Source organism: Streptopelia decaocto (genome assembly GCF_964273445.1).
Source record: "Streptopelia decaocto genome assembly, chromosome: 1".
NCBI classification, from domain to species: Eukaryota; Metazoa; Chordata; class Aves; order Columbiformes; family Columbidae; genus Streptopelia; species Streptopelia decaocto.
In genome coordinates, this window is record NC_138663.1 from 7,962,719 (window position 1) to 7,986,506 (window position 23,788).

At 43.1% G+C, this 23,788-nt stretch overlaps 1 protein-coding gene across 6 annotated transcripts in view; it reads right to left on the minus strand.

Moving 5' to 3' along the window:
• Positions 1-23,788, minus strand: part of BEND7 (BEN domain containing 7) — a 49,784-nt gene that overhangs the window by 2,544 nt on the left and 23,452 nt on the right. For 5 of the 6 annotated variants that reach the window (XM_082043075.1, XM_082043078.1, XM_082043074.1 and 2 more), the window contains 4 exons: positions 22,417-22,682; positions 18,278-18,503; positions 12,561-12,680; positions 4,099-4,149 (listed from right to left, as the gene is read on the minus strand). In XM_082043075.1, the coding sequence (XP_081899201.1) occupies positions 4,099-4,149; positions 12,561-12,680; positions 18,278-18,503; positions 22,417-22,682 (663 nt within the window). The remainder of the gene's footprint in view (positions 1-4,098; positions 4,150-12,560; positions 12,681-18,277; positions 18,504-22,416; positions 22,683-23,788) is intronic. The other variant, XM_082043076.1, reaches the window with a different exon arrangement.

Below are 23,788 nucleotides of genomic sequence, written 5' to 3' on the forward strand. Positions count from 1 at the left end.
CCTGAGAGGCAAATACAACCCAATGAAAAGGGAAGACTCACACAATCACGCGCTGAAAGGATAAAGATTTATATTACAATAAAGGATTTATATTTAAGGTTTCGAAAAGGGGGTTTTTTTTTGAAGTTTCATTTTCTTGATACTGTATTTCAAGAGGAAAGGAGACAACCTGTATAGAATTGAATCGTTGCTGTTTTCTTATCATCCGTTTCTTTACCAAGAGATTGCTCTCATCTTTTCACAAAGCTGCATCACCCCTGGACCTGAGGATTGGGATGTTAGAGTTTCCACGTCTTTCAGAGATATCAAAATTCTTTCTCATCTTTAAATTAACCCAAGCGTGGAGAAACTATCCGGACCCTCAGCACAGCTGTGGTCCAAAGCACGGGTATAAGGAGACCTCTCTCATGGTCCGGGGCTGCGTGTATCTTTCGAATGCGATTTTCAAGATGAGGGTGTTGCAGCTGGCTTATATTTGTTTCCACATGCAGAACTTATGGGTTATGCCTTCCTTTATTATTTTTTTTAACAAAAACCAAAATCCAGATGCTTCGTGCAAATTATAGCCCAAAATAAGATGACCCTTTTTGCAACGCCAACTTATACATAAAGACTCTAAAAGCTGCCACATCTTCATCCTGATAAAGATCTATCTCACACCTTCCCATTCTTGTATCACCAAGAAACTAATCAGCCCTTCCACTCAGGCCACAGTAATTAGCCCTGGAGCTGTCTGGTCTGTCTCAGCTCAGGTCTGGACACAGCCTTTAGCTTTTCCTACGTGTAAAAGCTGGAACTGAAGAGGATCTGAGCTTTGATTATGTTTGTTAGAGTCAATTTTTCTAGTGTTTTCTTGAGATTTGTCTGTCAATGCACCAAAGTTCCCGGCAAGTTTAACTGCCATAGTTCTTCCAATTTGCTTTAAACACCCTTCAATCAGCAGCTTTCAAAGTGAAGGCTCTCTCAGCATCGAGAGCGATTTTAAAACGGGAACATGATTTCTGCTTGGAAGTGCTAAAATATAATTGGGCAAAAAATGTCTTCCTTGGTTTTATGAGGATGTACCAGCTCAATTTTTTTTTACAAGGCTTTTGAGTTCCAAAAGAGGGTTTTGAAAACAAACCACCTCCTGCTCACCCCAAAAGTCCAGGACTTTGCTAATTGTGTTCAGACCCGGCTGTAGGCACCTAAACCAATTAACTGCACTCAGGCCGGTCCTGCTGGCACCAAAAGAGAGACACCTCCAAAAACAACCCTATGTGATCTGACCTTCTCTCTGGAAGCTGCCCTCTTTGCCTCAACCATGAAGAGAGCTGAGAACAACCACACTTCTGATGGAGGTGTCTCAAATGAAGCGTCAGCCACAGCCTGTGGTCTGAAAACATGTAGGCTGAGGCAGTTCAGAACTGGAATTCCATATATACCCAGGTCTTGGTCATAATGACACCAGTGCCACAGGTAGGGTTGGCCAACCAGGAAAGGCATTAAAGGCATATGAGTTTCCCTTTTGTTTTTTTTTTTCACCAACACTCACCATTGTTTCAAGTCGTTCACTCCGGGTGCTTTTGCATCACAAGTTTGTTCAATTCTTGAAAGCCAAAAGACGAAATGTTTTTCCTAAACAGCTTCCATACCCCACTTATTCTCCCCATCCAGTCCCCTGCGATACACTCCTCAAGCAATCAAATTCGGGCTGGTTTTATTCTGCCAACACACCAGGTTAACCACTGATCACAGAATCATTTAGGTCAGAAAAGACCTTTAAGATCGAGTCCAACCATTAACCCAGCACTGCCAAGTCCACCACTGAACTGTGTCCCCAAGCACCACATCTACACGTCTTTTCAACCCCTCCAGGGATGGTGACTCCACCACTTCCCTGGGCAGCCTGTTCCAATGCCTGACAACCCTTTCCATGAAGAAATTCTTCCCAATATCCAATCTGAACCTCTCCTGGTGCAACCTGAGGCCATGATTTATCTGATATCAGTTGTCATTCACAACCAAGGCCCATTGTGCCAGGCATTGTACAAATGCACAGTCAGAAGGAGTCTTCTCCAAAGATTTTTCGAGTTAAACAGAGAAGACGGCCGGATAAATCACACAAAGGCTCGCTTTAAAGAACCTGTTAGTAACACCCCTTTATAAAACCAGCTATGCTAGGAAAGGGAAAGACCTCTGTAAAAGTAATACTCCACCTCTTTTGCTACACTCCTTGATAGAAATCATCTGTATTTTGGCTTTCTATTATAATTACTGTCATTATACTGTCTGTATATCACTTTAAATCATTTGCTTCCAAGAACAGCACGATATTTCATGGATACGTCCTATAAAGAGGCACTCGCACTCATATAATAATGGGGGTGAGTCAAACGCTTGGCTTACAGCCTGGAGCATCACCTCCCCCACCAACGCAAATTGCAGCGTGGTTTATTTAGGCATCCTTCCACAGATAGTACGGGGAGGTTTGTGTCACAAAGGGAAACATTTCAACTCAAAAACTGCCCACATGGGTGCTCAGAGGTGTACAAGGAAGCAGAATGCAATGGTGAGCTGCTGGGGGGCAGAAACGGAGTCAACTTCTCCACCACAACCATCTCAGCACACTCGTTTCCATCGGTGACGTGTAGTAGCTACAGAAACTGTTCTCGAAGAAAAGCACAGCGACCTGATAATTCTGCTTCTTCATATGATTGCCAGAGCAATAAAATGATAAGAGTATGTCGTACTAGTAACCTTTATGAGGGTCCTCTTGCAACGGAATTGCTTCCCTCCCTGATAAAAGAAACGAACAGGATGTCCCTTGGAAGGGACCTTTCAAACCAGAGCTTCCTGCATCTATTCTCTCCGCCGTCCCCTGCAACATTCAGCAGCTGGCCAAGAAAGCAGCGTGGTAGCTGCCGCTCGGCGTGTGCTCCCAGCCCCCGCTGGGTCCGTGCCAGAACAAGACTGGAGCTGCTTGTCCTCCCGACTGCCTCGCTGCTCCTATTCCTTAGTAACTGCACGTGCTCCAACAGTGGGATTGCAACCGGCAGCGCTCCGCGCCTGGCAGCTGCTGCTCCGGCACACGGCGGCCACGTCTGAAAGCTCCTTCTCCAGCCCTTCTGTTATGCGAGAGAGATTCAGAAGCCCTTGCGCAAGAGACAGATGCTGCAATGGTCCCAGTGCTCTCCTGAGCGCCCCGCAGGCCCCAGGTACCATACCACACGCTCAGCAACCCAGTACCGGCCCTGGTTGTCCTCATCTCCAACCACCCTTCGTTGTTACACTTCAGGAGAATGATAAAAATGCACCATAATCCATGGCCCTATGTGTCTGCTCAAGATCTCCCCTCCTTTAATTTGGCTTTGGGGTCACCATGCAGCATCTTGGCGAAATTACAGGGAAATGACCATCTCCCCAGACTCTGGCCCCGCTGGATTTTCCGAGGACGGCAGGTCAATTCCTATCACGAGGGCGCCTATTGATGGACTGACTCTTAACAAGGTGCTGCTTCAAATTTCAGTCTCAGCCTGTCTTGATTTCAATACCATGTGCAACAGCATGCAAAAATCTTATTTACCAGCCCACACCGCTGCATGGCTACGCTGCTGTTCAGCAACTGGCAGGCTTTTAAGGCAGGGTGGCTGCGCTTCCAAGAAAAAGCAAAACACTTAACTAGCATATAAATGTCTTTGCAATCCTTCTGTGAACACGAGATATTATTGCTAATACCTTGGACAACTGAACAGATGCTAATACAAATTATTGTGTCTGTCCCTACCAATAACTCCGTAAAGAATTCAAAAAACTGCCAGAAATATCAGGGATGAGCACAAGTCCCTATCTGGCAAAAGGAGGGTAAAACTTACTGGCCTTATTAGCTTATTTGCTACCATGAACACTGAGATTTTATGAATATGAAATAGAGGGGGAAATTGTAAGATTCTGATACATTTGGTTTTTAATACAGGGCATTCAAAACTTAAGATAGCTGGGTCCTGTGTGCAATTACCTGCCTGTATATGGCACACCAGGATTATTGAAAACTGCTTCTGTGCCATAAATAAACAAACACACACACTGGAAGCTGATAAAAATTTTAATGCATTTTACCTGTTTGTAGTAGAGAAAAGTCCGGCTTCTCATCACAGTCAGTTGCCTCTGCTGATTACAAATATAAACAAGAAATCTCATTACTTTTACTGAACACAGGAATGCGATTAAAAAGCTGCACACTGTAGAGTGATTTTGCATTTTCTATCTACTTTCCCCAGCTGCAATTTGCTATTGCTCTGTTAAAAACTCACTGCTTAGAGGAAAAGGTCATATAATAAAAATGCAAACTTAGAAGAGGGAGTTGGGTATTAAGAAGCAGTTTTTCCAGCAATGGGATAGAGAAACACTTGCTCTTTTTGAGGTTTAGGGATATTTGGATGATAAAGGGAGTTGCGATTATTTGATAAGATCGTGTAAGAATAATCCCCCGCAGCACTTGGAGGAAGAGCCTCTCAGGCTGGTTTTCCACCCTCCAACAGCTGCTGTCACCCGACGTCTATGGGGAAAGGGTGAATCCCCAAATTTCTGCACCCAAACTTCCCATGAGCCAGCTTATTTTACGGGGTCACCTTTACTGGGGCAAAAGACGCAGGTGGGCACCTGGCACAATAACAAAAGCACATAAGCACCCACGTACATAGGTAATTACAGCATACATACACACACATGTGCTTTCAATCCGCAGCTTATGCAAGATCATTTGACTTAATTTAGCCCATGGTGAAGGAAAGCTAAAAGTTTAATTTGCTCATCTCGTATTTGCCACAGGCCAAGGGGATGCATGAAGATGGCTAATTTGGCTCAGCAGATGTGCAGTGACTTGTCAGAGTGCAGTACCCTGGAGTGTGCATGTGAGCCCTGATGAAATTATAGGTGTGTAACAAGAAACTGGTGCCTAACCTACACAAACCCTATTCAAAATCCTATTACTTTTGTCTTTTGGCACTTCAGCATGATATTTAAGGTCTTTGAAGCACAATGAGATCTTTCAGAGCGCTTAAGCAAACAGGTGTGGTCTGAAAGGACCAGCCCATTACATTGTACACGGTCAGTGTGCTGGATAGACAACTGCTCACATTGATTCATCGCACAATATCCACAGGGATCAAATCTGACCAAGGCTGTAGATGCAGTGAGTAACTTAGTTCAGCTCCCAACTGAAACTGAGCTAATTGTCCTGGCCATCTTTACCACAGCTCTATACATGAGGATGTTGAGTTGCTGCCTTTATGAGGAAATCCTAAGAACTAACCCAGCTGCTGATCCACATTAATTTCCTTCCTCCGTCAACTCCTGGTTATCCATCCATGGACCAAGAGATTGCTCTCTCTCCCCCATGCGTTCAGATGTCTGGTTAGTTTTTAGCTGTATGCTCGCTACGCAGTTCTGCAAAATCAATTGAACTAAAGAAAACAGTAACAAACAATAAGCCGGAGTGCTGAGCAGCTTTCCTCGCATGGAAGGTTTAAATGGAGAGCCCTGACAAGTACACAGCACAGACCTGCGTCTCTGTGCCTTGCACTGACACCTTTTTCCACCTCCTGTGAGAAGGTGGCACACTGAGCAGATATAAATTAAGTGCTTGGTACAGTTCACTGCAAAACCTTTGAATTTTGGAAGGAATGGGTGGCTCAATAAATGGGAAGAGGTTACTTTACTTAGGCTGGTTTGCAACTGGACTGGACTCCCAGCGATGGAAGGACTGGATGCACAAGGAAGGAGACAGCACGGTGAAACGAGCAGCTGAGAAACAGTCAATGGAACATACAGGCTTAAAACACCAGGAGTGACAGTCTGAGGCCAACATCTGGCTATGTTATGAAGGACCACCCGCACCAAGGGACACGGCTACTCAGCACATGAGAGATGAAGCTGTAACTGGTCTCTTAGGTTGAAGGGACCCAAGGTACGAAAAAGAGGGAAGCCAGATATGAGTCCTGGCAACGGGCTGGGAAACCTTTCCTCTATCTGTACCAGGGGTAGTGCCAACCAGGCTGTCAGCTCAAGTCATAGGTTTTCTGGAAATCTCAGTAGCAACTCTTGAATAATAGAATAGTTTGGGTTGGAAGAGACCTTCAAAAGTCATCTAGTTCAACCACCCTGCAATGAGCAGGGACATCTTCAACAAGTAACTCTAGAGACGTGTTTACCTTTCTGCCTAAATGCTCTTCTCAGCCCTGCCTAAATCTGAACTCAGCTGAATGCAGAATGAAACAAAAGGCAGGCAGGACCAACCTCGCTTTCAGAATATAAGAACTTGAGTCTCCAGCTTTGCAGAACCAGCTTTGTTAACAGCAAAGTTACATGGCCATTCTAATCTGCCACAAGACTGATAGATGAGGTCTAGCTCGCCACCAATTGTTCCAGTCCCTTTCCTCATCCCAGCACAAATGTTCACACAGTCGCCAAGATCAGATCTAGTTAAAAACTGACAACATCACCACATAAATCCTTATGCCAGTGCTAGAAAGGCAGTGGGAGCACAGCAGATGCCTGGAGAGCCTCCTCACTCGTAGCTGCCTGAATTTGTTTTATGAAACTGGATGTGTAACCGCAGCTCCAGGTGAATTATGACACAAAGGCACAACAAGCACCTCGACCTCCTACCATGGATGTAAACCACCAGCTTCTCACATGGCATTCTAAGCAGGAAAGAAGGTTTGTCTTCGAGAACCGCACCCAGAGACTGCCAGCCAAGCTCTACTTGTCTTGAGCCAGCCTGCAAGACGAGGCAAGCAAGAATAGATCCTGCTGTGGGAATTCGGAGCCTCTTCTCTGTCTCTTGCTTAGATAGAGCTCAGTAGCTCTTGCAAAACAATCCTGGTAATAATTTCTTTAAAGTGCTTCCCCCCAAAAATAATTGTTTAGCTTCTGATGTACATGTTTGTCTGCTAAGTGCACACCTGCTGTCCTTGGACAGAAATACGTGTACGCTCCGGGCTGGGAAGATGAATGCAGCGGTTACACATTTTAATATTGCTATCTTTATCTAAGATACTGGCCACAAAAGCACCGTACTGCATGTCGGACTCGCACCCTACGTACTTCCTGGCCATGTGTGTATTGCTAAGCAAAAAAAAATCAAGCCGATCTTTCGCAACAGGTAGATATTGCATCAACAACACAAACCTGGGAAATCAGAAGGATAAAGTGAAATAGAAAGCAAAAAACCTCCAGTGAGACAATGGAAGCAGCAGCTTGAACAAGGACATGGGAGAAAAGGTGTATTTCCAGAAAAAAGGCTGGCATTTATTCTTCCTTCGTTCCCACTATTGCACATCTCAACAAGGTAATGTTAATTTTAAACAACAATTCAAGGATGAAATGTGCCGGCATGTGATTTATTGAAATTAATCCTGCCTGAAAAACCTCAGCATGTTTTCTAACACTGCCATATTTTCCTTTACGGAGCAGGGCAATCAAAAGCTTCCAGGTTAGGCACCAGGTAATCACTTTGAGCAGCTCTTACTCTCTGTACTTCAGGAGTATTATTCATGGGGTACCAGCTTTTCTGTCTGTGCTGTGGACAGCTGCAATAGAATAATGACTTGCAGGCTCTTCAAACAGAAAAAGTGAGGAAGAACTTGCTGGGAGAGATGTGTGGTCCATGCCCTACTGCTTATTAATGGACGGAGAGTTTAGTAATCAAAAGGCTCAGATGTGACGTCTGGTGCAGAGATGACAAACAGCATCAGTTCCTTCTGATTTTACCCGTTTTAAGATCTTTATGCTAACGTTCGATTGTCTCCCTCTGTGCTGCTATCGGCAAGGCCACCAGCCACCCCCCCATAGTCTCTTTTGCAGGGTGAAAAGACCACACCGTGGGAAACCCGTCATAAATTACAAGGCAATTTGCATGGTAATTCAGGCTTTAAGAGAGGAAACCTACGCACGTGCCTCTTCCTTTGACTTCTGCCCTTCTAGGGCCACTTCGCATCCCGTCCCAGCAGCCAAGAAGGTTCAGCTGCTCTGCTGGGAGAAGGCAGACCTGGCACTATGAAGCTGGGCCCCAGTTGGCTGTGCTGCTGGCATGAAATGGGACCAGTCATCAAGGCTGAAGAATATCACCATCCTCCTGAATCTTAATTATAACAGCTGTTTGTAACATTAACCTCGCAGTCTCTTCTCCCCTTCGTGACAGTTAACTTGTGAAATTTTGAAAAGACTGAACAAGGCCAATAAAAATTTAATGGCAGTGACAGCTCTATTCTCAGATCTAACAAATAAGAAGAAAACCTACCCAAGTCTCAGATCTCAGGCAATAATCTAAAAGAACTAAGAAAGAGCCTAAGAAAAAGAAATATTTCCAGCTATGAAAAATATTGTCACTGATTCAGAACTTAAATGAATTTTTATTTGGCATAGGATAACAACCTTTCAAAATCTGCACGGGGGAACTATTTTCTAGAAAGCAGAATTTTTAAGTGTTTTTTGATTAGCTTTCCAAGCAGAGAGATTTTCTGTCCCTATTTCTAGGAGATGAGCCAAACATGGTAAATAAGGTCGTAGCTGGGCAGCACCTATGATCCAGTGATCATGACTTCATTTAATTCTGAAACACTCAGGAGAGTACGCCCTATAGAAAGGGGTACAAAAAGCAAATCCCCCCCACCTGTTTGCTGGAATTCTCTGAAATTATTAATATCGCTGAAAGCTAGAGCAGGATTTACGTTATCAGACTGAAATAATGTTTCATAGGATAAAGTAGAGAGGGCTGGTTGTGAATGCAGTGTCTTACTGCCTGGTTTGAAATAAAAAACTAATCAGAGTATGTACTAAATGGCTCAGGGGAAGGCAAGCAGGACTGAAAGCCTTTCCCTCCTCTCAAATATTTTTGCTGTTAAAATTTAACCCAACTCAGTGGTGACTAAAAAGTTGTCTTGTGGCTTCTGTAAAATAAATGGATTGTCTTAAGCTTTTTCTACATAAAGCCTCTACGTTACAACAAACCAGAAGCTGATGTAGATGAATCGGTGCAATCAGGCAGCAGGGAGACACATTGGTTCAGAGAGTTTTGGGTGAATTTAGCCTAACGCAGGCTCAGATTTGCTCTTTGGGCACCTTAGTCTGTATCCACAGAGTTAGCCAGCGTGTTTCAGTGAGCAAATGGAGACAGAATGAAGAGAGAATGACCTGGGACATCAAGGACACTCACTCAGAACAGCTCAGCCTCTGCTCCACCAGCCACACATGGACTGGCAGAGCTGAAGAGCTCAGTTGGAAGAGTGATGAGTCCCATGTCTCAGTGGCTGCAATTCCCATAGTTTTCAGATTCTTAAAAGCTAAGTTTTGCAACACGGAGTCCTTGGACACCTTCTGCCCACAGCACATCAAACCTCCCTCCCCTCCTGTTTTGGTGTCTGTAAGTTATGCACAGCTGTAAGAATCTTGGTATTGCTTCACAATGCATAGTTAAAATGTGCACAGTTCCCATATAACCAGTTTTATGTCAGGGTAAAGCTGCTGAGGGTGGTGAGACCATGCCAGCAAGCATCACAACATCCTTCCCTCAGTCCCATAGGTCTCCCAAGGCACCTGCCCACAGCCATCACTGGAAGCAAAATATGGGACTAGATGGATCTGTTGCCTGATCAGCTCCGTGTCCCTGGTATCACAGAATCACAGAACATTAGGAATTAGAAGGGACCTCAAAAGATCATGCAGTTCAATCCCCCTGCCGGAGCAGGAACACCCAGATGAGGTTACACAGGAAGGTGTCCAGGTGGGTTTTTAATGTCTCCAGAGAAGGAGACTCCACAACCCCCCTGGGCAGCCTGTTCCAGTGTCTGTCACCCTCACTGAGAAGAAGTTTCTTCTCAAATTTAAGTGGAACCTCTTGTGTTCCAGTTTGAATCCATTACCCCTTGCCCTACCACTGGTTGTCACTGAGAAGAGCCTGGCTCCATCCTCCTGACACTCACCTTTTATATATTTATAAACATTAATAAGGTCACCCCTCAGTCTCCTCTTCTCCAAGCTAAAGAGACCCAGCTCCCTCAGCCTTTCCTCACACGGGAGATGCTCCACTCCCTTCATCATCTCTGTTGCCCTGCGCTGGACTCTCTCTAGCAGTTCCCTGTCCTTTTGGAACTGAGGGGCCAGAACTGGACACAATATTCCAGATGTGGTCTCACCAGGGCAGAGTAGGGGGAAGGAGAACCTCTCCTGACCTACTGACCACCCCCTTCTAATCCACCCCAGGATGCCAGGTTGTAGCACACAAGTACTAACAAATCTTGTTTCAACAAGATGAAGATGTTATTGCAACCAGCTGTGTGGTCCTGCCTCTCTGGAGCTATCGACTGTTTTGTTGTTACAAAAACTGGGGAAACTTCTCATTTTCTTCAGTGCGAGGTCAGGTTGGGTTGGGTTAAGCCACCAGTGAAGATGGTAGGGGATGGTACGGTGCAGATGGCCACAGAGGCGTGTTCAATCACAAAGAGCGTGTCTGCCTGTGCTCTCACACCAGAGGGAAACCAGTGCACTCCAGGGAACAGCCAGGAAACTAAACAACACCAAAAAGAGCTTTCCTACCAGTCCAGGTAGTGTGTACTTTTTTTCAGCAAATAAATCTGAGGTAGGTACATTGCTGCTCACTACTCATCCACATGCTGGTTAACAAGTTACTTTCTGTCTTATTCAGTCACACTATGCTCAGCTTCCCTTATTTTTCTTTATGGCCTTGCTATCTTAGAGACAATATCCTCTTCTTAGACTCTCCCATCCTGAGAAAGGACCAGAGATGGAGATGGCCCCATTTGAAAGGCAAAAGCTGCATGTCTTTGTCATTTTAATTAATATCCTGCAGAGGCACAAAGAAAAGCAAATAAAAAAGGATGAAAGAAAATAAAAATCAAAACAAAATTAGGTCAATCCTCTTTCCTGAGGGATCTTCTGCAGACAGCCCAAGGACCCTCTGCTCCCTGCATCCCGCACTGCACTCTTCACCTTATGGAAGCCTGGCATCCCAATTCCACCTTCCCGTCCTGGGGGGGGACAGGCAGCCTGGGAAGGGGCAGAAAGCAGTCCTGTTGTACACCACCAGTAATCTGACATTGTCTTTAACAAGATTATCTTGCATCCCCCCCTCCTCCCTCCCCCTACACGCACAAGAAACCCTTTTAAAGGCTGGTGCTGCTTTGCTGCTTTACTTAGGGAAGCTTATGTTACTGAATAATCTGCACTTTTTTCCTCCCCCCCATGTTATTTCTGTCTCTGGGTGCTCCTCAATTCCCTCAGTCTTATGCTTTTCCCTCCTGGCATTAATAATGTTGTGGAGAATGATTTCAGATGCCAGTCTAAGTGTGTGTTTCAGAGACACAGCTTTGACAGAAGATGTCTCTCAGAGACAGGGAGCTGGAGAGGACTTTTCCCGTGGTCTCGCTCACCCCTCAGTAGCCAAAGGGACCACCGAGCTATCAGGTTTCCCATCCTGCCAACCCACCAATGCCAACAGGCACTTAATTGTGGTGAAGGGCAGAGGGAAGAGGGGAAAAGGCAGGCAGGTAAGTACGGTAACAGCAAAGGACCATGTTTAATGACGTAGGCACATCGTGCCTCTGACAACCATGTCAGATGCTCCAATGGAGCAATAGGAAAGAAATACGACCATGAAAGAGCCTTAAAAGAACACTAGGATGAGGGAGAGTAAGTGAATCCTTGTATGAAGAAAGCCCCTTGTAGGATAGGGAACACGAAGACAGGAAGGAGACTAGTTAAGGTTCATAAAGTAATTACACGTCTCTTAATCAGTGATATTGCTTCCCAATGAATTCTACCAGGGATTTTGAGGCTGCACGTTGCTGTTTGTCGCTGAAGCTGAGTGCTCACAATCCGCACGCTGCCAGGGTGAAAGCTCAACGCTGAGCCTTCAGCTGGTCCCAACCCCAAGTGTGTATGTTATCCCTGCCCAAGTTGAGCAGCTTTGCTGCAAAATCCGGCCTACATTACCTGTCACTCACCGCCGGCAAGCTCCCTCCCATGTACCGCAGGACCCTGCTGGCACAACCAGGGTGGGTGTTGTTTTTATTTTTAGCTACAATGATGCTGATTCTTTCACAAGGAATGTGAGAAAACTCATCTATCCTTCCAGATGCATAGAGTTTAGAGGGAAAGGTCATTTGGGTTATGTGTTAACAGTAAAGTGGGCAGCTTGTCAGAATAAATAATACAAAATTAAAACACTTCTACCTGCAACCCTGGCCAGATCAGCTACTTTAGGACTTAGATTTCATCAAATACTGGGAAGAAGAGTTTGCGTGGTGATGGAAAGAGGTTAGAGACAACATATGAGGAAGACTCAAAGTTAATTGGAATGCAGGGACAGCTCCTAAACTTGGTACCATATCAAACATAAGGGAACACTCCACACAGAAACCCGCTCAAATCTGAAAGGGCTAATTTTCAAAGGGTAAACATATACAACTCTATAGTCAACAAGAAAAACACTTCTATGGATGCGAAGGCTCTAAGCTTTTAACCTTACACTCACATGTTGTTCCTTGTATTTTTATACATACCTGAACCTCTTTTTAACCGTCTTCTTGCCAGTTTAATTTGATCCTGAAGAATCTGGACCCAGTCCCTAGGACCGGGAAGTTTATCCACATGGTTAGCAGTGCAGTATTTTTCTGTAAAGACTGAAATAAAAAGATATTGTCTTTTTAAAATGTACCACCAGAACCGAGAAAAGGAGGCTGGAAAGGATTGTACAGAAAATGTATGAAATTATCTACTTCTCATAAAGCATTTAAATGGCCAACTTGAGGACTGCAAGACGAGGGTCCAACTCAGTGTTTCACAAGTCAGTAATTCAGATGTCATTTTTGTGAATAAATACCATGGTCATATGAATACTGTAGTTACTACTTATAAAAGCCTATCCTAGAGAAATGATCTACACCTGACGTCTTACATTCATGAATGCCACACAAAAACACCACAGAAAAATAATAATGTACTGAGACTTCAGATGTGGCAGGCACTTATAGATGGTGCCGCCCATCGCCCATGTGCTACAGATTGAGAGCTGAAGATCTGGTTATTTGGTGGGCTCTTGGTCAGGTTTCTAGAACTGCAGGCAAACTGATGAACGACTGAAGTCACAGAATCACAGAATCACAGAATGTCAGGGATTGGAAGGGACCTCAAAAGATCATCCAGTCCAATCCCCCTGCCGGAGCAGGAACACCCAGATGAGGTTACACAGGAAGGTGTCCAGGTGGGTTTGAATGTCTGCAGAGTATGAGACTCCACAACCTCCCTGGGCAGCCTGTTCCAGTGTCTGTCACCCTCACTGAGAAGAAGTTTCTTCTCAAATTTAAGCGGAATCTTTTGTGTTCCAGTTTGAACCCATTACCCCTTGTCCTACCGTTGGTTGTCATCGAGAAGAGCCTGGCTCCATCCTCCTGACACTCACCCTTTATATATCTGTAAACATTATTGAGGTCACCCCTCAGTCTCCTCCTCTCCAAGCAGAAGAGCCCCAGCTCCCTCAGCCTTTCCTCACACAGGAGATGCTCCACTCCCTTCATCATCTTTGTTGCTCTGCGCTGGACTCTCTCCAGCAGTTCCCTGTCCTTCTGGAACTGAGGGGCCCAGAACTGGACAAAATACTCCAGATGTGGTCTCACCAGGGCAGAGTAGAGGGGCAGGAGAACCTCTCTCGAACTACTAACCACCCCCCTTCTAATACACCCCAGGATGCCATTGGCCTTCCTGGCCACAAGGGCACAGTGCTGGCTCATGGTCATCCTGCTGTCCACCAGGACCCCCGGGTCCCTTTCCCCTACACTGCTCTCTAATAGGTCATTCCCCAACTTATACCACTTATACCAATTTCCTACCACTGCGGAAACCTCTACAGTCCTCCTACTGCCAAACCAGATGCAATAGAATTTTTATAAAGCTACTAAATAAAGCCATTATTGAGAAAAAATAAGTATCCCATAGGTCAAATTTTATGTTTTGTAAAAATGGTACATAGAGGGTCAACAGTGTCTTTAATTCCATATTACAGCAAACCTAGCAACGTTATACCAAAAATACAAAATCATAAATGGAGTGAAACCAAGGCAATTGATTTTCATCATGCAAGTGAGAGATGTGCAAAAGATAAACGAGCAGAAATAGAAAAAACATTATTACTGTTAGTATTGCTGTGGTAGTCTTGGTCAGAGGTCTCAGAGCACCATGTCCAATTATAACCAGCAAAGAAAGAAAACTGGTTCCAGCTCAAGGAATTTGTGATCCTTGAGAATAAATGTCACACACATGGGATGGGGAAGCAGGCAACAAGACAATTTCAGTATATTTACACACACTCTTCTGAAAACTGTGCTAGCTGGTAAGTATAAAGGGACCAAAACTAATCACAGCTTCCAAATTTTTCCCACGTTAACAGCTTCACAAAACCATTGCATGAAAGGCAATAGCCATCTTTTCCTCTGTAGTCTGATTAGAAAGGACGTCAGACTAACTCTAAGGGCTTCCCAGAGAAGTCAATGCAGCCCCATCGCCAGGATCCAATTTGCAACAGTTATGGGCTCTCTGAAGGTAAAAATAATCTCTCCCTTCTGAATCCATACAGGACCTGACACAACAGGAGCTGATCAATGACTCAAGACCCCTGCTTATTTCAAACATGCAACTGCAGATCCTGCTCGTCACCAGGGCCTGGGGCAATGTGTGACACCTGGCTGTACCCAGGCCACCCACCCGCAGGTACCCACTGTGGAATTATGACTACTCACTTTTCTTTTCTAACTTGCTGCTTCTTCTGAATGAATGAATGAAAGTTAAAATAGCTTTGATTGCTCCATGTGTGGTTAGGGAAACACCAACATAGGCAAAAAGGAATGGGAATGCAATGAGAAGGGGGAAGGAGAAGTGGGACCTCCCCTTTCTTGTCCACTTGAGCAGTGCGGTGCTAATAACCTCCTGTATCATCCAGTCATAGACTGGTTTGGGTTGGAAGGGATCTATAAAGGACATCTAGTCCAACTGCTCTGCCACGGGCAGGGACATCTTGCACTGGACCAAGTGGCTCAGAGCCCCATCCAACCTGACTTTGAACACTTCCAGTTGATGGGGCATCCACAGCTTTTCTGGGCAGCCGGTGCCAGTGTCTGACTACCTTCATTGTACAAGAAAAAGTCTTCTGTATGTCCAAAACTGTCACCTCTTGTCCTGTCACTACAGATCCTGGTAAAAAGTCTGTCCCCATCTTCCTTATAAGGCTCCCTCTATAAATACATTGAAAGGCTGCAATAAGGTCTCCCCAGAGCCTTCTCTTCTCCAGCTGAACACCCCAACTCTCTCAGCCTGTCCTCCCAGCAGAGCTGTTCCAGCCTCGGATCATTCCTGTGGCTCCTCTGGCCCCTCTCCAACAGGTCCATGTGTGTCCTGTGCTGAGGACCCCAGAGCTGGACCAGCACTGCAGGTGGGGTCTCACCAGAGCGGAGCAGAGGGGCAGAATCACCTCCCTGACCTGCTGCCCACGCTCCTTGTGATGCAGCCCAGGACACCATTGGCTTCTGGGCTGCAAGCGCACATTGCCGGCTCATGTCCGATCTCTCATCCACCAGCACCCCCAAGTCCTTCTCGGCAGGGCTGCTCTCAATCCCTTCATCCCCAGCCTGGATTGATACTGGGGGTTGTCCCAACCCAGGTGGAGGACCTTGCACTGGCCGTGTTGAACCTCATGAGGTTCACGTGGAGTCACTCCTCCATCCTGTCCAAGTCCCTCTGGATGGCATCCCGTCCCTCTACAGAATCAACTGCACCACCCAGTTCGGTTTCATTTGCAAACTCGCTGAGAGTGCACTCAATCCCACTGTCTGTGTCATTGATACAAATATTAAATAGGATCAGTCGCAGTACGGACTCCTGAGGGACACATCGCATACATCTGAACACAGCTCGTTGACTTTTGCAGGGAAGGATTTCACTGGCTGGATTTCTAGTTGATGACATAAAGGAAAAATAACCACTTCTCATCTCTTTTTTCTTCCAGTTCTCAGTAAAGGATTGATGCAACCCACAAGGGAAACTGACTGTGAAAGAGAAACACTGCAACTGATTCAACAAGTGCCAGTGAATACCCGAAGTCAAAAGAGATAATTTCTCCCCAGCTAATCATCCTGTTGCAGAAGTGTGAAATTATTAATACTTATAAGGACAGTAGTTAAAATGTTTCCAGACAGGAAGAGTGAATTTTAAGCAAATAATTTCTCCTTAAAGTACTCTGCTTATTTTTGTCATGAATGTGGCCTTTTGTCTACTTTTGTATCTCTGTCATGGAGAAGAACTAAAAGTGCCACTAAAGGATGTCAGGGCATGTCGTAGAGAAACATCCTCATGACAATAACACAAACAACACAATGTTGTTCTTGTGGAGATTTCATATTGGCTCAGTTATTTCTTGGAGGGAAGAAGGGTGCTCTTGGAGCCAGGCCGAGTAAAGATCCACAGGACATGGATCATCACAGATGAAATGTATCTGTTGTAACTCCAACTCCATCCTTTCTTCCCCCTCCAGGCTTAAGAGAAGAGGTTAAACCAAGTTTCAGAATTTGCTCTGCTAACATGAGCTTAGCTACTGTGTGACATTGCTCTCTGCAGTGGGTAACAACTGCTATTTTAATAGTGCTGTTCCATCCACTGAAAAACATTTATTTTATCACAGTGTTGCTCAAATTAGAGTTGTTGGGTTTTGTTTTGTTTTGTTTTTTAAAGGTAATTTTGAACCCCTTTCTCTCCCATTTAACTTATTTATTAAAGCTTTTAAGGAAGATGAGACACAGATAGAGTGAATTCAACTTCTTATTTTTCCAGATTACTGAGCTCAAGTAAAGAACGTATAAAAAAGTGTTGATGATTGAAACCTAATTATAACTGTAACTGTACCAGAGTCTGCCAGAAACTCTGTACGATGTACTAGGAGTATGGCATAGCCACAACATACACTTTGTCACAGAACTGCACAGGTTGAAAGGGTCCTCTCAAGATCTCCATGTCCAGCGTGCTGCTCAAAACACAGCCAACTAAATCAGGATGCTCTGGACTACGACCAGTCAAGTTTTGAATATTTCCAAGGCTGGAAATCCTGCAGCCCCCATGAGCCCTTATTCTACTGTTCAACCACCCTTACATTGAAAAAGTTTTTCCTTATATCATGTTGAAATTTCCCATGTGTCCGATGCTTCTTGTATCTTCGAGAAGAGTGTGACTCCATCTTCTCTACACCTTCCCATTAGGCAGTTGTGAACAGCAAGAAGGTTCCTCCTGTATCTTCTTATCTCCAGTGCTCTCTGCCTCTCCTCATACGTCACTTCACATCCACTTACCTGCTTCAGTACCATAAGTCTTGGTGGTTCTCAACTGGACTCACTCTGGTCTGTTAATGTCTTTCTTGTATGGGGGGGGACCAAAAGTGGACACAAAGGTGGTTGCCTCCTTTTGCTGCCAACGGACTTCTAGAAGCTCTTCTCCCTGCCTTATGTCTCCTAGGTTAGCAATATGTACCTCAGGATGAGTCACAGCTTCTAAAATAAGCTCTACTTTGCAACACAGCCTGTCGTTTGATAACTTTTCCCTGCTATATCAGATTTCAAAATAACAGAATCCAGTTCAGAATCTCTGGTTAAATACTAGCTCTTTAGATGCTGCTATCACAGAGTTCGAAGCTACATGTGTTGTTCTGGAAGCCAGAAAGCAGTGATCGCTAAGAAGAACCACCCAGCACAGGATCCTCACACCAACTAAGAAATCTGCTCCCACAAGAGAAGAACCACCGCAGTTCTGATGAGCATCTCAGTCCCAGTATTATCATCCTCCTTCTCTCTCCAATCCAGCCACCAACTACTAAACTATTTACAGAGCTGACACAGATGCAGTGCAAGCCTCAGAATTTTGATGGAAGAAAATTAGTTATGTTGTCATTATGCTTTTGAGATTTCTTTGCATCTCTGATACCCAGAAAAAAAATAATTACCTTATACGAACACAGAGATTCTAACCATAGAGCTTGACTTCAGGAACCAGGATCATTGGCTTAAAATTAACACAAGCTGTCCTTGTAGAAGCTATTTTTAACAAGTGAATGAAAAGGAATAAAAATAAGACTGCAGCATATTTTAATAGACCTAACACACGTCAGAAATTCTAATCCCCTTACGCTATCCTTATCTGAGAAGATGTTCTAATTACACACATGAAAGAAAGCAAAAAACCATACCTTTTATTGCACCCACAATATTTTGGTCTAGTCCTTTCCGGTTGTCGTTGAGCCCTCTTTTCCTTTTGCCATTTGGTAAAGAGTTAGCCAAAGTCTTGTCATCAAAAAAAGCACAGACCAGCTTCCTAAAGAGCAGACTTCCTGAGCGAGTGTAGTTTGATAATATAGAGTCCAGCTGAGATTTCGGCATGAAGACGTCAAAGCCTTCTGCAAGTTGCACTTCTGGCTACCAAAAGAATACAAACGTTTTAATTAAAAGAGCATTCAAATATGTTATTTTGCTTCAGTCACACATCTGGTGAGGCTTGGAAATCACTTAATCAAACCGTGAAATCTTTTCCCAGTTATTCAGTACCACAGCAGCCTAGTTCATTGAAATCAGACCCCATCAGTGAATAAGCACCTTAAAAGGCAAATCAAATAATCACACTCATGTCTTGCCACTGTAATAGTTAGTAATTACTGACATTATTTCCAGGTGGACAGCTAACACAAAGAGATACCTTTCAATATTGGATAATAATGGCAAACCAGAGGATAATCCCAGAGCAATATTCCCATGTGAAGCTTTTTGGACATTTATCTAATCATTTTATCAACTTGTTTCATAGCCAAATGATGTGAACGGGCTTGCTGTGGGGCAGCCAGGCATCTCCAAGAAGGACAACTATGGGTTATCAGCTGATTCCACGTTGTTTCCCAAGACGACTCATATGAGTAGAAGTAGATGATGAGTTCGAGGTTGCCCTTGAAGCCAGCACTTGCTAATCCGCCACTTCTCCCTCCTTTTTATATCCCCAAATACATCCTTAGAACAGGATGATGTTAGACGGGCAGCTTATTTCAACGTAAAAATCCCCAGTGGTAAATCACAGGGATTTACATGACTGCTAGAAAGTGAGATGGAGGGGAAGAAGAGGAAACAAAATCATCCTGTATTTCACAAGAGTCTCATCTCACGTGCACCGCGGGCCAAAGTAGAGAAAAGTCTTAAAGGAAATCCCCTCTCTAAGAGTCTTTTTGCTGCCCCTGTCTGTACATATCAGAAATTACATGAACAATATTTACAGTATTTTTTCCTATGACCACAATACTTAGGCAAGATGTCTGTATGGAATAATTTTATATCTAGAACGAAAATACATCATGAACAAACCAAAGTTTTCAAGATATTACCTGGAAGTTGGCAAAGGGGGTGCAAAAATCAGTGGTCACAATGCGAGAAAATAAGCCAATGTTACAGCCTTGTTCCTAAGAACTTACTCTTTTTTTCCCCTGTATGAAAATATATCCACCAGTGATGGTGTATTTTCAAAGATGTTTATAGAGCAAAAGCAAATGCCATCTCCCATCAAATCACCTGCAAACATCTAGACAGAAGAAAAGGCTGCCAATCTCAGAAGGATTTGGCTGTGTAACTCTTTTCCCATGCCTTTTTAAAAATCAGTATCAAGAGAGTTACAGCAAGCAGAATATTTTCCAAGCATACACTATCATTGGATATGCATGCGTATTGTGAGATAAAACTGAAGATTACAATGCTTTGGGAAGTGAGGATGAAGAATCTTTAAATATGCAGATAGTAATAAAAAAAATCTAAAAAGCATATAAGTTTCTCAGCTTGTTCTGAACGAAAAGTTGTTTTTTACCTTGAGAACTTTCAAAATCCAGCAAAACAGTCAGAGTTACTCTATTTGACATTTGACAATCTTCTGATGTAGGTGGATTTTTAGTATGTTACCTCTAAACTTTCTGGTGACAGAAAAGATTTTCAAGAGTAAATAAATGTGGGCCAAGTTTACAACTTGGGAAAAATGCTACTTTGTGTTAATCAAAAACCAGAATGTAGTTGTCATGGTGATGAAGGTATCCTGTCCTATTCTGTTCCTTGGATAGCAATCTAAGATGACCTCGATGATACAAGATGCTTAGGGCAGAGAAAACATCTTCACTAATACAGCTGTAAAACACATTTGAAACCTCACCAGTGTACCAGTGCGGAGGAGTCCATATTATTTAAGTTTTGACTATTTTATTCTTAATATAGGAATCAATTTGTGTATCAGTGAAATAATTTGAAGGCAAAACGCTGATTTATTCTCACTTTCCTTTGGTAGCAAACTATTCAATCAAAGACAAGCAGTACCTAACTGAACTTTATGATCACTTTGTGATTTCTCAAAAGGAAATGCATTTGTCAGTAGACAATGATCATGGTATAAGGAACCGGTGGGTAAACTATTCATGTACAGTAAAATAAATAAGACCTGAATGCCAAAGGATTTTTGCTGTGCTAAACTTGACAGGCAGCAAATTAGATTTAATCCCAGACATTTTAGTAGGTTGTACTACATAGATTAGAAATGATTAGGTTATAAATGAAATATTATAACAGTAAAACAAACAGAGGGAAGTTTGACTAAGAATAACAAATAATTACATTTAAAAAGCAGGTTCTCTGATTCATGGGCCAGATTAAGAGTTGGTCTCAAAGACTTTTTCCATCTCCATAAGAAGCAGTATTTCATCTCAGCGAATCTGAGCTAATTGCACTGGTTTTGGCAGCCCCAATTTTATGCACATTAAACTGAGATTTTTTCTTAAAAATCAAGAAATGTTGGCAAAACAACAGCGGTGACAGTCCTGGTGCATGACACAGCACACACTACAGACAACCCGGGCAATATTCTCAAGGGAACATTCATTTATGGTGCTGCATAAAATGCCTTTCAGTTTTTTCAGGCACTCAGACACACTGGCCATAAGCACAGTAGAGATGCTTATGAATAAATAGAAGATAATACCGTCATTCACTCTGAAAGAAGTGACTTTCTTTAGCCTTCTCAAAGTGTTTTAGGTCACATTTTATTTCACTGTTAAATACATTTTCAGAACTCAACCGTTTTCTTTCCAAAACAAAAGAAAATCCACTTGTTTGTCTTGGGATTCTGGCTCTGTAAATTTAGTCTAACTACTACTGTGGCAAGCAGGAGCCACAACACAGGAGGGCAGATGAGGACCTGATTTATGAGCCACGTTTTCTCTTTTGTCTTTTTTTTTTTTTTGGGTCAAATTGGCACCTACAAAGAATCATGTCCGGCAATGGGACCATTCATAAAGCCAAATTAAATTCCGTCGCAAGCACAGAACTGTTTTCAAAACCGTGTTTCAAGCTGAAAAGCGTGCCACAAGAGAAGAAAAATTACAAGCGCAAATTGCTTATTGGAGACAAACTACCAGGCCCTCCCCAAACCATTCCCTCAAACATTATTAAGTATAATACTACAAAAGGAAAAAGAAAAATCAAACTAGTTACTCTGTACAGACTCTCTGGCATGAGACTGCAATCTAATTAGTGGTGTGGCTTGCATCTATATAACTGAATTATCATGACTGTTCTTTTTTATTACTAGTTCCCACATCCAGAAAGGTAGAACATTATCTGCTGCATTGTTTTCATTTACGCTTATTGATACTGAATTTAATTATGTTTTTTCTAGCTCATAGTACTTAGGAAATTGGAAATTGCCTGCTCAAAATTAAAAATATATTAGAGAAATTAATGATCAGTTTACTCATCAGTGAACTGGTTCAGATGACATCTATTTGGTCATTAAACAAAGCAAATGAAGCACCAGACACCTGAAATTTCTATCAATGCGTACATATTACATGACTGAGGTATGAACTTTCTAGAGGTGAGGAGTCCCCTGAAGGTAGTGGGACCAGCCAGGCATGAAGCGCAGCACATAAATCCATCTCGACTGGACAAGGGCACACGCGGGGACCCCGCGTGCTCATTGGCAAGGGACGGGGTTGGGAAGGGTTTTACACGTGGTGCTTTTCATGGCTCCTGATCTCGTGGCGGCTCGTGGAGAGATGAAGAACAAGTTCCCACTTCGAGCTCAAACAGGCAGCCTTGAACTCAATGGAGAACTACACGCTCAAGAAAGTGAAGAAAACAACCCCAAAACTTCACCATCAGCACTTGCCACATCCAACCCTGCTGTCTCCATTCAACCCTACTCAAGATTTGCTTGTCTGTTCTCACAAGAAGAGGGAACAGATGTCAACTCAAGTACTGATTCTCCTAAACTAACCAGTGCTTTAAAATCCTGCATATTAATATATTAACTTACATCTGATGAAGCCGATTCAAGGATAATTCCAAATCCTGAAACAGGGGTTTCTGGTTTTAGGGGGGGTTCAACTGTTGGCAGGCTCGATCGTTCCAAGTTTGCTGACAGCTTCTTGTCGTTCTCTGCGGCGCTGGGTTTCTTACTCATGGAAATTGGTTCAACAGTTTTGAGGGGCAGTTTTTTCTTTTTATTCCTCTTTCTTGATATTGTTGACTTCTGCGTGCAAATCAGAGGAACAGGAGGCTGCTGTCTGTTTTGAGTCCCAGCTGAACAAAAGAAAGTAAAGAATCAAATTTCTAGAAAAAAGCACATGTATAACCACACGGACGCACCATTAAAACTACCGACATACTGAAGTCATCCTCTGGGTAAGTGATAGGGTTTCCAACGCTGTTTGTGCATGTGAAGCAGTTACATTTTATCACCTTTGCATAATTTTCCAATCTGTACAAAGGGGATAATGACACTGAGCTCCACTATGAGATTTTTCAAGACATATTGATGAATAGCATTTTAGGAAAATTAGGAATACGTGGTTCTTTTTCCTAGTGGCCACTGGATGGTTGGTGACATAAAGGACTTAAGCAATGATTAATTTGTATACCCTCTAGAATGATTGAGAATCTCTGTGTCTTTGAGCATCTTTTCCTGATAAAGATAATAAAAGTGCTAATGCAATTACAGTTATTTTTATGAATGTAGTCACAAAGTTAATTAGCTCAGCAAGACCATTTCAAGTACCATTATGTCAAGAATGAGAGAACACACTATTCAATAGTTTAACTTCTGGGAAAAACGTGACCCAAAGTTGTATCAGTTTGTTTTGTGAATACACAGAAACTGAGAGTTCACGTGTTACCTCTGAAATCTAAGAGACCATCTTATTTATTTATCAATATTTTGCAGTATCCACAATCATTTGCATAAATTAAGGCACCAATCCTGAACCTGTATCAATGTGCGCAAGTCCTCCAGCAGAATGCTATGTAGATGCAATTATATGTCTGGATCAATCACTAAACAGAACAAAAAAAGCCAAAAGTGCTACACATGCACATTGAATTCATTCAAGCTAAGAATAAACTACAAATAGCTCTCATCTAAAAAGCCTGAGGAAAAAAACAAACCTTGGAATACAGTTTATTAAAAGATTTCTGGGGTATTTAATTTCTGGCAAGGATTTACAAGGCGGTAATTTGTAGTTATCATTTAGACAGAAGGGTGTTTGAATACTAAAATATGTTATTACACTTTCACTTATATGTTTTCATTTCAGTTTTTCTTCTTTTAGCAACGAAAATGCCAAACGATTTTTTTTTTTTTTCTCAGCAAAACCATCATTTCATGCTTACCAGAAAGTATGAACTATTCC